At 64.9% G+C, this 13039-nt stretch overlaps 3 protein-coding genes across 4 annotated transcripts; 2 read left to right on the top strand and 1 right to left on the bottom strand.

The window, feature by feature from the left end:
* Positions 1 to 114: 114 nt before the first annotated feature.
* On the top strand, positions 115 to 4224 carry DPEP1 (dipeptidase 1). The gene is made up of 10 exons (XM_040075326.1): positions 115 to 239; positions 1270 to 1402; positions 2101 to 2233; positions 2309 to 2459; positions 2554 to 2623; positions 3009 to 3185; positions 3268 to 3352; positions 3428 to 3503; positions 3622 to 3757; positions 4039 to 4224. Exons 1-10 carry the CDS (start codon positions 115 to 117, stop codon positions 4222 to 4224), a joined length of 1272 nt encoding a protein of 423 aa, XP_039931260.1.
* Positions 4225 to 5383: 1159 nt separating this feature from the next.
* CHMP1A (charged multivesicular body protein 1A) lies at positions 5384 to 9320 on the bottom strand. Its single transcript, XM_040075740.2, has 7 exons — positions 9239 to 9320; positions 9026 to 9045; positions 8430 to 8507; positions 7995 to 8141; positions 7169 to 7297; positions 6901 to 7088; positions 5384 to 6731 (listed from the first exon to the last, which is right to left on the bottom strand). The coding sequence occupies exons 1-7, from the start codon at positions 9243 to 9245 to the stop codon at positions 6710 to 6712; spliced, it is 591 nt and encodes a 196-aa protein (XP_039931674.1). The 5' UTR covers positions 9246 to 9320; the 3' UTR covers positions 5384 to 6709.
* Positions 9321 to 9584: 264 nt separating this feature from the next.
* CDK10 (cyclin dependent kinase 10) lies at positions 9585 to 12737 on the top strand. 2 transcript variants are annotated; one of them, XM_040075048.2, is made up of 13 exons: positions 9585 to 9725; positions 9834 to 9906; positions 10309 to 10380; positions 10471 to 10573; positions 10674 to 10755; positions 11095 to 11162; positions 11359 to 11411; positions 11506 to 11575; positions 11661 to 11720; positions 11808 to 11931; positions 12013 to 12152; positions 12232 to 12284; positions 12363 to 12737. In XM_040075048.2, exons 1-13 carry the CDS (start codon positions 9585 to 9587, stop codon positions 12458 to 12460), a joined length of 1137 nt encoding a protein of 378 aa, XP_039930982.1. In that variant the 3' UTR covers positions 12461 to 12737. The 2 variants fall into 2 exon arrangements, with proteins under 2 accessions (XP_039930982.1, XP_039930980.1); XM_040075046.2 differs by having other exon boundaries at positions 11808 to 12152.
* The last annotated feature ends 302 nt before the right edge of the window (positions 12738 to 13039 follow it).

Below are 13039 nucleotides of genomic sequence, written 5' to 3'. Positions count from 1 at the left end.
TTATTCATTGACGGCGGGAGGGGACGGAGGAGCCCGGGGCAGCCGCCCCAGTGCCTGTGCTCACGCGGTGGTGGCAGGTCCCCTCTTGTCCCCAGCAGCACTCAGAGGGAGGAGATGCCAGGCGAGAGCGCGTGGATGCCGGCGCTGGCGCTGGCGCTGGCTCTGGCACTGCCCGGCGCTGGACAGCAGCACCTGGAGGAGGCCGAGCGCATCATGACCACCACGCCGGTCATCGACGGGTGAGCAAAGGTCACCCGGCCCCGCAGCGTGCCTCAGCTGCTCCGTCTCCGTGGGAAAACCCCAGCTGGGAAACCTGGGACAGCCCGGCGGGGGATCCCCGGGCCGGGCACCTCGGGGCTGTGCGGGAACGGGGAACAATTTTCCCAGGGGATCCCCATGCCGGGCACCCCGGGGCTGTGTGGGGAAAGGGCGCAGCTTTCCCGGGGATCCCATGGGACCGTCGGTGCAGCCGAGGGGATCCCCGGCGCCGCAGCCCCGCGGGATCGAGCAGGGTACCGGGAAGTCGGGGTTAGGCTGTCCCGGGGGAAGTTCCTGCTCCGTCCTGAGGGATGTCCCTGCTCCCTCCTCGCCACTCTCAGGAGGCTCCGGTCCCCTGCAGCATTCCCTGGTGGATCAGGGCCGTGCCCCTGGAACAGGGAGCGGCCAGGGGGAGCAGGGGGAGCAGGGGGACTGTGACAGGAGCAGGAAGTGGCACCCGACCCTGACCCTGCCACTTCCCCAGTGGCGCTGCTGGCTGTGCCATGTGCGGCGCGGTGACATCCCTGCCAAAGGGGGATGTGGGGCTGGCTCCTGGCTCCCCTGGCTGTGAGGGCTGATGATGGGTCGGGAGGGTGCACGGGAGGGTTCTCCAGGGGGTCCCATATGGCACCGTCCTCTGGGAGTGGTCTGTCTCCAGGTCCTGGCTGGAACTGCTTGGGTGGCTTTTGCTGAGGGGACGGGTGGGTGGACAATGGACTGAGGAGGGTGATGGATGGATGGATGGATGGATGGATGGATGGATGGATGGATGGATGGATGGATGGATGGATGGATGGATGGATGGATGGATGGATGGATGGATTCATGGATTCATGGATTCATGGATTCATGGATTCATGGATTCATGGATGGATTCATGGATTCATGGATGGATGGAATGACAGCCAGATGAGGGGACTCTGTGTGCAGCCAGCCAGGGGTGTGGACAGCCTGAGGGTGAGTAGGCAGAGGGCCAGGCCACTCCTCAGTGCCCATCCCGTCCCTGCCCAGGCACAACGACCTGCCCTGGCAGCTCCTCCGCAAGTTCAACAACCAGCTGAGGCTGCCAGCAGCCAACCTGACGCTGCTGAACGACACCCACACCAGCATCCCCAAACTGCGCCGGGGGCACGTGGGCGGGCAGGTGGGAGCACGGGGGCGGGCATTGGGGTGGGCTCTGGGGAGGGCTGGGGGCATCGGGGTGGGCAGGGACACCAGGGAGAGCACCAGGGTGAGCACTGGGGCTCCTGGGACAGCACCAGGACTGGTGGAGACACTGGGGTGGGCAGTGGGGTGGGCAGTGGGATGGGCAGTGGGGTGGGCAGTGGGATGAGCAGTGGGATGGGCAGTGGGATGAGCAGTGGGATGAGCAGTGGGATGGGCAGTGGGGTGGGCAGTGGGGTGGGCAGTGGGGTGGGCAGTGGGATGAGCAGTGGGACGGGCAGTGGGGTGGGCAGTGGGGTGGGCAGTGGGATGGGCAGTGGGGTGGGCAGTGGGGTGGGCAGTGGGACGGGCAGTGGGATGAGCAGTGGGATGAGCAGTGGGATGAGCAGTGGGATGGGCAGTGGGGTGAGCAGTGGGATGGGCAGTGGGGTGGGCAGTGGGATGAGCAGCGGGATGAGCAGCGGGATGGGCAGTGGGGTGGGCAGTGGGATGGGCAGTGGGATGAGCAGCGGGATGGGCAGTGGGGTGGGCAGTGGGATAGGCAGTGGGGTGGGCAGTGGGATGGGCAGCAGGGTGGGCAGCAGGTGGGAAGTGGGATGGGCAGTGGGGTGGGCAGCGGGGTGGGTAGTGGGGTGGGCAAGGTGGGCAGTGCCCGTGCTGACGGAGCACCCGTGGCAGTTCTGGTCAGTGTACGTGCCCTGCGAGACACAGAACAAGGACGCGGTGAAGCGCACGCTGGAGCAGATGGACGTGGTGCAGCGCATGTGTGACCTGTACCCCGAGACCTTCGCCTGCGTCACCGACAGCGATGGTGAGCGGGGACGAGGCCCCACGGGGGTGCTGACGGGCCGTGCCCACCCCAGCTGATGCCCCCGGCCCCCCGCAGGCGTCCGGCAGGCGTTCCAGAGCGGGAAGGTGGCCAGCCTCATCGGGGTGGAGGGCGGCCACTCCATCGACAGCAGCCTGGGAGTCCTGCGCACCCTCTACCGCCTGGGCGCCCGCTACATGACCCTGACCCACAGCTGCAACACCCCCTGGTAGGACCCGCAGCGGGGCACAGAGGGTGGCAGCGCCGGCACGGGGGGATGTGGTCAGAGGTGTGGCCGCTCTGATGCTCTCCCTGCTCTGCAGGGCTGACAACTGGCTGGTGGACACCGAGGATGAAGAACCTGTGCACCACGGCCTCTCACCCTTTGGGAAGGTGAGGAATAGCAGCAGTGGTGTCCAGGAGCAGTGGCATTGGAGGAATGTGGCACTGGCACCCATTGGCCCCATGTTGGGAACAGAGTTCCATCCATCCATCATCCATCCCTCCATCATCCATCCATCCCTCCATCCATCCCTCCATCCATCTATGCATCCATCCATCCCTCCATCATCCATCCATCCCTCCATCATCCATCCATCCCTCCATCCATCCCTCCATCCATCTATGCATCCATCCGTCCATCCATCCATCCATCCATCCATTCATCCATCCCTCTGTCCCATCAGCCAAAAAGCTGCCAAAGCAGCTCCAGATGTCCCCATAGGGGACCCCTCCCACGCACCCCACAGCCCCCCCGGACCCATCCCTGTCCCTGCAGATGGTGGTGGAGGAGATGAACCGCCTGGGCATGATCGTGGACCTGGCCCACGTCTCAGTGGACACGATGAAGGTCGTGCTGAACATCTCCAAAGCCCCCGTCATCTTCAGCCACTCATCTGCCTACGCAATCTGCCCGCACCGCCGCAACGTGCCCGACGACGTGCTGCGGCTGGTGGTGAGCGTGGGGCACGGCCGGGGCAGGGCAGGGACAGCGGGGGGGCCTGGGGGGGCTGGGGGCTCAGGGCTGTTCCCCCCAGGCCTCCACGGGCAGCTTGGTGATGGTCAACTTCTACAACGCCTACGTGACCTGCAGTGACAAGGCCAAGCTGTCCGACGTTGCAGGTGAGGAGGTGCCCAGGTGGGTGGGGGTGGCAGTGACCCCTCCCCGCCCTGCTGACCCCGTCTCCCCCTCCCCAGACCATTTGGACTACGTGAAGAAGGTGGCCGGCGCCCAGGCTGTCGGCTTCGGTGGGGACTACGACGGGGTCAGCGGGTAAAGACGGTGCAGGGTGGGATGGGACAGCGTGTCCCCACCATGGGGAGTTCCTGAGGGGTGGGGATGTCCCCCCCTGCACCCTGTGCGGGCAGCTGTGAGCTGTGGGGTGGCACAGGGTCCCCACTGGCCTGGAGGACGTCTCCAAGTATCCCGCGCTGGTGGCCGAGCTGCTGGCGAGGAACTGGACGGAGGAGGAGGTGAAGGGAGCCCTGGCTGAGAACCTGCTCCGGGTCTTCAGGGAAGTGGAGAGGGTGAGTGGGGCATGGGGGGCACGGGGGTCTGCAAGGCAAGGGGACACTTGGACCCTGGGGACACAAGCAGCACTGGGAGTATCAGGATGGGGATGTATGGGACACGGGGACACCTGGGGCAGCAGACACAGGTGGGACATCACGGCGTGTGGCACTCAGGAATTTACGGGGACACACGGGGCACTGGGACGCGCGTGGGGTGGCACAGGGAAGTGCGGGGTGGCAGGGGCTCTGCGGGGACGGGCCCCTCACAGCCGGAGCCCGCCCTGTCCCCACGGCAGGTGAAGAGGAGCCTGCAGGGCACAGCTGCCCACGAGACCCCCATCGCCTTCGAGGAGCTGGAGGGGTCGTGCAGAACCAGCTACGGGTACGCCACCGGCTCCAACAGCGCCGGCACTGCCCGGCGCCCTCCGGCAGCCCTGGCGCTGGCACTGGCGCTGGCCCCGCTCCTCTCCGTGCTCTCCTAGCACCCGGCTGCCAGCCTGGCCCCGGCACCGTGCCCGGGGCTGCCGGGCGGGGCGCGATCCTGCGCCGCTTTTCTGCCGGACCCGCCGGCAAAATAAAACCGTGGCTCGAGCAGCGCCGGCAGCGAGCGTCCGTGTGGGGGACATGTCCGTGTGTCCGCTCTGCGGGGCCCCCCGCGCCTGGCTGGAGATGTCGGGACATCCCCGGCGTGTCACCGGCCATCCCCGGCGTGTCACCGGCCACCCCCGGCGTGTCGCCGGCGGGGCAGAGCGGCAGGGTCCCGGCGGAGCCCACCCCGGCACACCGGGAAGCTGTAACCGCACCGGGAGTGACACATCCCGACGACACCTGGCCGGGGCAGCCGCAGCGCTGCCTCCGCAGGATGCTTCCATTAATCATTAGCTAATTAATTGGCTACTTAATTATCTCCTTAGCAATTTCCTCTCAGATTCAGGAACAGGCTGTGTTGGCAGCGGGGGCGGGAGAACAGGCAGGAGAAGGAGAGGCATCTTCCTGTGCCATTCGGGATTTGGCTGAGGTGCAGCGCCCATCTGCCAGGCGGGAACAGGGGAGGGATGGGAACAGGGAAGGGATAGGTACGGCAAGGGATGGGAACAGGGGAGGGATGGGAACAGGGAAGGGATAGGTACGGCAAGGGATGGGAACAGGGGAGGGAAGGGGAGGGAAGGCTGCACCCGCGGCCCCGGCCCTGGCAGTGAGGCTGCTGTGGACAGGTGCTGGTGGCAGGATGGCTGCGGTGCCACCTCGGTGCGGTGACAAGCCCTGGGGTCCCAGCTTGTCCCCACCACGGCTGGGGAGCGGTGCAGGGAGCCGGGCTGGCCCAATCCTAATGGGGAAGGGATCTGGGCTCCTGCTGCTCCGAGCTCCTGCTCACTCTGGTCCCCCCGGCTGGGCCATGTGAAAGGGACAGGTCCCTGCAGGAGGGGAAGGGGGCTGTCCTCGCCCCCCAGAACACCCAGAGTGGGTACCACGAGCCACCTCCCGGCCCCTGGATGGGCAGAGGCTCTGGGAACGAGAGCAGCCCTTTCCTCCTCATCTCCAGGGCAGCCCCCAGCAGCAGGTCCTGTGGCAGGGCAGGGGACACGATGAGACAATGGGAACCACAGAGCCCCGTCTGCAGCTACAACCCCCAACACACACTGGGGCGTTCAGAGATTGTTTATTGAAACCCACAGAAGGGCACGGACACGGTTTGGGGAAAAAGAAGGCAAAGAAGACGAGCTTAAAAAAAAAACAAACCACCAATGAAACCACACAGAGACAGCCCGGAGAGAGGGACGAGTGCAGGTCAGGAGCCCCCAGTGCCACCGAGCAGGGAGCCAGGCACAAATCTCCAGTGTCCCCCAGCTTCCCACCCAGCCCACTGGGAGGTGGCACAAGACACAACGCTCTGCTGCAGCACGAAGCCACCTCCTCCTCCTTGGTGGTGAGGAAGGCTCTTGTCACCAGCCACACGCTCCAAGGCCACTGAACTCAGGAAAAATAATCAACGCGGCGGGAAATGTTTGTGCCGGGGATGTGACCCCCGTGACATCGCCCAGAGGTGAAAGTTCCTCCGGGGGGACCCAAAGGAAACAGCGCTTCCTTCCTGGAGAGCTTCCAGCAGCTCCGCGGTGCCGGGAGGGACACAAACAGCTCCAGCCCCGGGGGAAGGTGACAAGGGACAGGGACGAGGGGGACACGGAGAGCAGCCCCAGCCCAGCGCCAGCAGCGAGGGGACGGAGGATATCCAGGGACGAGGCACAGGGATGGGTTTGCATTCCCTGTCACACCCACCCAGCAGGAGGACATTTGGGGACGTGTCTGCAGCCACCACAGCTGCTGCAATCCACAATCCCGGGGCTGGACGCGGGTCCTCACTGGTCCAAACTGGCAGTCAGGGCCGGGATAACCATTTCCAGCTGGCAGTGCCTGTGGAATGTGTGGACTGACACGAAGGGGGCTGGGCAGGGGGGGTGTTCCAAAGGGCACTTCGTGGTAGGGGGCTGGGGGCGTCGGCCCAGCAGGACACGGAGCAGCAGAGGGCACAGGGACAGTGACAGCGAGGGAGGGGACACCCCGGTGTCACCACCCCTTCCTGCAAGGCACCGACCTCCCCAGATCCACAGCCGGGCACGGGGCCCTTCCCACTGCTCTGCCGGAGACTGGGAAACCCCGCGGCTCCTCCTGCTCCTCCCAAACGGCTCCTGAGGAACTCGGCCCACAGCTCAGCTCTGGGCAGGGACAGGGAACAACAGAGGACTTGGGGAGCAGCATCCCGAGACCAGGAAAATCCCCTTAGTGTTCTGTCAGCAGCGGGACGTGGGGCTCTGCCAGGCACCACCAGCAGCACCCCCGAATTAAGCCCCCCCACAATCCAGCAGGGCGTTCCTCAGCCACATTCCCCCCCAGGGAAGAGCCCCGAGGCAGGGGGGGCTGCGGGAGGGGGTCCCGGCTCCTCCGCCGTCCGCAGGGCCACAGGAGAGCTCAGTTCCGCAGGGCAGCCAGCCTGGGGGAGAGCAGGAGAGGGCAGCCAGGTCAGGAACAGCCTGAGCTCGGGAGCAGCCAGCGTGCCCAGGGAGCTCCTCTGAGCCCCCAGGAAGGGCAGCCCTTTCCCTTCCCCCCGGTGAGGGAACCCGGGAAGCACCGGAGCCACCCAGGCGCGGGACAGAACCGACCTCCGGGACAGCTGGTCCTCCTGGGAGCGGACGGAGCTCTCCCCCACGGCCGAGGCCCCCTCGGGCAGCTGGCTCAGCTGGTCCATGATCTCCAGCCCGTTCTCCTCGGCGATCTGGACGATCAGGCTGTCCACCTGCTCCTGCGGCGTGCTCAGCGTGGTGGCCGAGCTCATGGAGTCCTCCATGACCTGGGACAGACACGGCCCTGTCACCTGCCCGGCTCCATCACCCCAGCCTCCTCCCACCCTCTCTGTCCCCTGGCGCTCACCGACGTGTGAACATCCAAATTCTGCACTTGCTGCTCGAACTTATCCATCACTGCCGACACCTTCTGCAGGTCCATGGAGCTCAGGGCCTTGTCCAGAGCCTTGGTCACCTGTGCCATGTTTTTTGTCACCTGCAAGAGGAGAGTCCTTCAGGAACGCTCTGAGGGTTACAGACAAATCCAAGCACTGTCCTTGATGCCTTAACTTTTATCTTGGCTGTATTTCAGGTTCTGCGCTGCCCAGGGTGCAGCTCTGAGCTCACCTCAGGGTCGCTCAGCTCTCTGCACACAGCAGGGACACAAAACAAATCCTTTTCCTGCTGCACACCAAGGACAACTGGGACAAGTGTTCAGCCCAAAAGCACAAACAAGGGTGGCTGGAGGGAGGAACAAGAAGGATGGGACCTCACAATCTGGAGCTGGAATGGGAAAATTAAACCCCAATGTGCAAAAGGACCAGAAGTTATAAAAGTGTGAGACCTCACGACTGTTTGTCCATTTTGAGCCAATTTTGGGTCCATTCTGTGTCCAATTTGTCACCATTTTGGGTGTAGCCCTGGCCAGACTCTTGTCCTGCCCAAGGTGTACCCTAAAGGCCTTTTAATAAATATCTACTTTATTCTCCAGCTCTGTCCAGCCTCTGTTCCAGCCCAGCCTTCCCAAGGCATCACCCTGATGCCATCCCAGGCAGGATGAACCCGCCTGAGGGGATCTGAGACCACCAGTGGGGTCATTTTGGGGGACAGAGGAGCCTGTGGTGGTTGGAGGCAGTGGGATGGGAAGCTCCCCGTGGGGCTGGAGCTCCCAGATCCCTGCTGGAGGCTCTTACCCCCTTCATGGTGACGGCAGTCTGCACCTTGGAGGCCACGGCATCCACCCGTGACGCCATCCTCAGCCAGTTGAGCCCCTCGTTCTTCTTGCGGATGGCATTCTCGGCGTAAACGCGGGCACACTCCACATTCTTCTGCTGCAGCGCCTGCCACGGCGAGAGCCCGGCCTCAGAGAACCCCCCAGGGGCTCAGGCTGGCCCTGCTGGAGGTGTTCCAGCAGGAAGCAGCTCAGAGCAGGGATAAACCTCCCCTGTGGTGCTGGATGTGTCACAGCCCCTGGCAGATCCAGGAGGGGAGGGTGGGGAGGGGATCTGCCCCTTTGCTGCTCCCACGTGGGGGGAGGAGGGGATTCCAGCTGCCCCACGGCGCTGAGCACAGGCAGGATGAACCCCACGCACCCCCTGAACCCCACGCACCCCCTGAACCCCACACACCTTCTTGACTTTGGCTTGCTCGGCCTTGGAGTCCTTCTCGGCTTTCTTGGAGAGTTTCTCCAGCTGCTTCGCTGTGAACTGCGGGGAGGAGCGGGGCAGCAGCGGGATACAGCAGGATACAGCAGGGCAGGACCAGGGACAGAGCCAGGGAAGGGTTGGGGCTGGAAGGGACCCTCAGGCCCATCTCATCCCACACCTTTCCATGCTGCTCTCAGCCCATCCAGTCTGGCCTTGGGCACTGCCAGGGATCCAGGGGCAGCCACAGCTCCTCCGGGCACCCTGTGGCAGGGCCTGCCCACGCTGCCAGCCGGGAATTCCTTCCCAAAATCCCATCTCACCCCGCTCTCTGGAACTGGGAAGATGCTCCCCTGTCCCGCGCCAGTGCCCACCTGTCCCACCCCAGCCACCTCTCACTGCCCACGGCTGCCCGATCCTCTGCCCGCGGCAGCTCCGGTCACCCCCGCAGGCCGGGGCCTCCTCCCGTCACGGTCCCGCCGGAGGAGAAGCCCCGATGAGGCCAAGCCAGCGGGCGGAACCGGCCCCGGGACCGGCGATACGGGACGGAAAGAAGGCGGAAAGGCCTCCGCTGCTCTCACCTTCAGCTGGAAGAGCGTGTCTGGAAAGGAAAGTGAGCACAGCCTCAGCGACACGACCGGGACCGGGATCGGGGGACCGGGGACCCCGCCCACCCGACCCGGCCCCCATCCCCGGCCCCCAGTCCCGGCTACGACCCTCTACCCCCAGCCCCACCCCTCAAGACCCGCCCCAGCCCCACCGGGAGACGCCGGTACCGCCCAACCCCCCGGTACCGTCCATCCTGCCCGCCGCCGCTTCCGGGTTCCGCAGCCGCTTCCGGGTGCCGCCAACGCCGCTTCCGGGGTGCGCGCGCTGAGTCTCGCGACAGCGGCGCCACCGGGGGGGGGGGGGGAATGGGGAAGGGAAGGTCACGTGGGCAGCGGGAGAGCATTGGGGGGGGTCTGAGGCAAGGGGGCGGGGCTGGGGCGGGGACATGAGGGGCGGGGCTATATGGGCACGGGGTCGCTATTGGTCCTTCCCTAGCAACGGTTGCCAGGGCGTTAAGTGTGTGGGCGGGGCCTGCGGGGAGAGGGGCAGGATAATAACGCGCGTGCGCAGGGCGGGATTCGTACCGCGGACATGGCGGCGCCTGAGGCGGCACCGGCACAAGGGGCATCGGGGCCGGCACCGGGATCGGCACCGGCCGAGCCGGAGCTGGAGCCCCTGCGGCTGCGGCGACTGCGGGGCGACGGCTTCTTCGAGGTTCCGGCAGCCGATCGGGTGAGTGCAGCGGGTCCCCGGCGCTGTGAGACGGTCTGGGGCCGGCGGGGGGTCCCCGGTGAGGAACCCTCGAGGCGGCCCCGCCCGGACGCGGCTCTTTGGTTTCAGCTGGGACGGTGCCGCAGCGTGAAGGAGTTCGAGAAGCTGAATCGGATTGGAGAGGGCACGTACGGCATCGTGTGTGAGTGCGGGCACTGCCTCCCGGGCGGGGGCGGCTCCCGGTGTGCTGAGGCCACGCGGGACCGGGAAGGGGCCTCCGAGTTCGTTCCGTTCCCCTCCCTGCCAGGGGTAGGGACGCCGTCCACTAGATCATTGCTCCGTCCAGCCTGGCCTTGATTCCTCCAGGGGTCCAGGGGCAGCCGCCGTTTCTCTGGGCACCCTGTGCCAGGGCCTGCCCACCCTCACAGGGGACATGGGAATCCCATCGAACCCTGCCCTCTGCCAGTGGAAAGCCATTCCTTCGGGTAGAATCCCAGCACGGTTTGGGTCCACAGCTCACCCAGCTGAGCTGTGGGGGCCGAGGCGAGCTGGGGACAAACCCAGGTGTGTGTCCTGGTGCCAACGTGGCCTGTGCTGCCCCCAGACCGTGCCCGGGACACGCTGACCGACGAGACAGTGGCCCTGAAGAAGGTGCGGATGGACAATGAGAAGGATGGTAATGGAGGAGCGGGGTGAACAGGGGCTGCTCTCTCCTGGCTCTGGCTCCAGGCCATTCCTGCAGCACGGCTGTTCCTCGCTCCCCCAGGAATGCCCATCAGCAGCCTGCGGGAGATCACCCTGCTCCTGCAGCTCCAGCACCCCAACATTGTGGAACTGAAAGAGGTGGTTGTGGGAAACCACCTGGAGAGGTGAGAGGCCCCTGTCTATCCTCCAGAGCTCTGCCTTCTCAACCTTCCTTGGAGACAAACCTGTCCTGGAGGAGCTCTGACCTCACCTTGTCTCCAACAGCATTTTCCTGGTGATGGGGTACTGTGAGCAAGACCTGGCCAGTCTCCTGGAGAACATGCAAACACCCTTCTCGGAGGCTCAGGTACAGGGTGGGGCAGGATTTGGGTGCAGCACCCCTGTGAGGGTGCTGCCATTCCTGCCAAAACACACGGGCACTGTGAAGGGCTCCCTAGACATTGAGCTGGGGGATTCCAGGGATTCTGATGGAGCCTGGCCTTTGCTGACTCTCAGTGAACCCTTCAGGGACTTTCCAGGCGGGGTTTGGGGCTGGAGCAAACTGTCAGGGAAGCGGAGCTGGGAGAAAATTCCCACCCAGAACCCGCTGGGAGGACACAGGGATGGAGGGACTGCAGGACACCCCGGGGTTTGTCCGGTCAGTACTGTTCCTACTGAGGTCACAGCTCCTGTCCTCTGTCCCCAGGTGAAGTGCATCATCCTGCAGGTGCTCAAGGGCCTGCAGTACCTCCATGAGAACTACATCATCCACAGGTGGGAGCGGCAGGATGGAGCTGGGGGGACAAAGGAGTGTCTGGGGACATCTCCCACGTCTTGGCATCAGGAGCAGTGCCGAGTGGGGGTTTGGTGCCTATTGCTGTGGGAGCACTGGGAGGGCAGGCAGGCCATGGAATGATGGGATTGGATTTTCCCTGTGGTGTCTCACCTCCAGCTGCTCCCTTTCCCACAGGGACCTGAAGGTCTCCAACCTGCTGATGACCGACAAAGGCTGTGTGAAGATAGGTGAGTCCTGGCACCTGCATCCGGCTGTGGCTACTCTGTGCCACCAGTGGAGCTCAGAGCTGGGCTCCCTCCGGACGGTGACTCTGTGTTGCAGCTGATTTCGGCCTGGCACGCACCTACGGGATGCCCCCTAAGCCCATGACCCCCAAAGTGGTGACGCTGTGGTGAGTGGCTGGTGCCGGGGCGGGTCCTGGTCCTCCCGGCAGCACGGGCTCGTGCCAGCTGTGCCACCGAGTGTCCCCTGCGCAGGTACCGCGCCCCGGAGCTGCTGCTGGGGATGACAACCCAGACCACCAGCATTGACATGTGGTAAGGGCGGGGCTGAGGCCGCCTGGACGGGGCTGGGGAGGCTGCAAACTGCAGGGGGATCGCTGGAGAGGCTGCTGTGCTCCGCAGGGCTGCCGGCTGCATCCTGGCCGAGCTGCTGGCACACAAACCGCTGCTGCCAGGCACCTCCGAGATCCACCAGATCGACCTCATCGTGCAGCTCTTGGGGACACCCAACGAGAACATCTGGCCTGTGAGAGCTCCCTGCCCTTTTTCCCCCGTCCTTTCTCCCTGGCTGCTCCCCTGGCCCCTCCTCACGCTCCGTTTCCCCCAGGGGTTCTCCAAGCTGCCGCTGGCCACCCAGTACACCCTGCGCAAACAGCCCTACAACAACCTGAAGCACAGGTTTCCCTGGCTCTCGGAGGCTGGGCTGCGGCTGCTCAACTTCCTCTTCATGTACGACCCCAAGAAAAGGTAAGAGCTAGGCACGGACCCTGCCCCACGCTGTCCCCCAAGCTGGGGTGGTCCCTGCCAGTTGTCCTCGTCCCCACAGGGCCACAGCCAAGGACTGCCTGGAGAGTTCCTACTTCAAGGAGAAGCCCTTGCGTGAGTACTGCCCATCCTGGGCCAGGGCAGGACTGGGGGAGGCTTTGGGCCCTGCTCACCCCTCCCTGTGCCCCACAGCCTGCGAGCCAGAGCTGATGCCCACCTTCCCACACCACCGGAACAAGCGGGCGGCCGGCACGGCGACGGAGAGCCAGCCCAAGCGCAGCAAGCCCTGAGCTGTCCCTGAGAACAGGCGTGTGATGTGTCCTGGCTGAGGTGGAGTCCCTCAGCCCAACAGTCCCAGCGCCACGGGCTCTAGCCGTTCCCAGGACGTGCGGGACGGGGCAGGCTCCAGTCTGGGGCTGGGCGAGCGTGGCCCCAGGGCCAGGAGAGATGGGGCCCGGGATGCCCAGGATTGGCAGGGTCAATCCTGTCCCATAGGAGTCCTGGTTTGTGCTGTCTGTGGGGGAGAGCCCCGACTCTGCCATTAATAAAAGCATCTGGCAGTGGCAACATGGGAAGGGAATGATCCCATTCTTTGGTACCAACAGGCTTGGGAGAAGCTGTGGCTCTGTTCTCCTTTCTATGTGTCACCCTGGGGACAAGGATACCTCCGTGACACCCCAGTTCTGTCCCCCTTTAAGTGTATCCCAGCCCCCCCTCTCAGACAGGAGCTGCTCCTGCAGGGTGATGTGCTGTCAGGTATCCCCCCAGAGCCCCTGCCGCTGAACCAGGCATCTTGATCCCCCTCACCAGGACAGTGCGCCCCATGCCCAAGCAGCCATTTTACTGATGCACGGAATAATTTACAGCAG

Source organism: Hirundo rustica, chromosome 11, assembly GCF_015227805.2.
Source record: "Hirundo rustica isolate bHirRus1 chromosome 11, bHirRus1.pri.v3, whole genome shotgun sequence".
Taxonomy (NCBI): Eukaryota; Metazoa; Chordata; class Aves; order Passeriformes; family Hirundinidae; genus Hirundo; species Hirundo rustica.
This window is presented reverse-complemented; position numbering and strand designations above follow the sequence as displayed.

What these genes read in the sequence shown, in the direction of transcription:
- DPEP1 (XM_040075326.1), top strand. Translation starts at nt 115, where the DNA reads ATGCCAGGCGAGAGCGCGTGGATGCCGGCGCTGGCGCTGGCGCTGGCT. An exon ending in GGGGGCACGTGGGCGGGCAG is followed by an intron (nt 1,403 to 2,100) that starts GTGGGAGCACGG and finishes CACCCGTGGCAG; the next exon opens with TTCTGGTCAGTGTACGTGCC. An exon ending in ACGACGTGCTGCGGCTGGTG is followed by an intron (nt 3,186 to 3,267) that starts GTGAGCGTGGGG and finishes TGTTCCCCCCAG; the next exon opens with GCCTCCACGGGCAGCTTGGT.
- CDK10 (XM_040075046.2), top strand. Translation starts at nt 9,585, where the DNA reads ATGGCGGCGCCTGAGGCGGCACCGGCACAAGGGGCATCGGGGCCGGCA. An exon ending in GGGCACGTACGGCATCGTGT is followed by an intron (nt 9,907 to 10,308) that starts GTGAGTGCGGGC and finishes TGCTGCCCCCAG; the next exon opens with ACCGTGCCCGGGACACGCTG. An exon ending in GATGGACAATGAGAAGGATG is followed by an intron (nt 10,381 to 10,470) that starts GTAATGGAGGAG and finishes TCGCTCCCCCAG; the next exon opens with GAATGCCCATCAGCAGCCTG.
- CHMP1A (XM_040075740.2), bottom strand. An exon ending in ATTTGGATGTTCACACGTCG is followed by an intron (nt 7,089 to 7,168) that starts GTGAGCGCCAGG and finishes TGTCTGTCCCAG; the next exon opens with GTCATGGAGGACTCCATGAG. An exon ending in GAGGACCAGCTGTCCCGGAG is followed by an intron (nt 6,732 to 6,900) that starts GTCGGTTCTGTC and finishes GCTCTCCCCCAG; the next exon opens with GCTGGCTGCCCTGCGGAACT.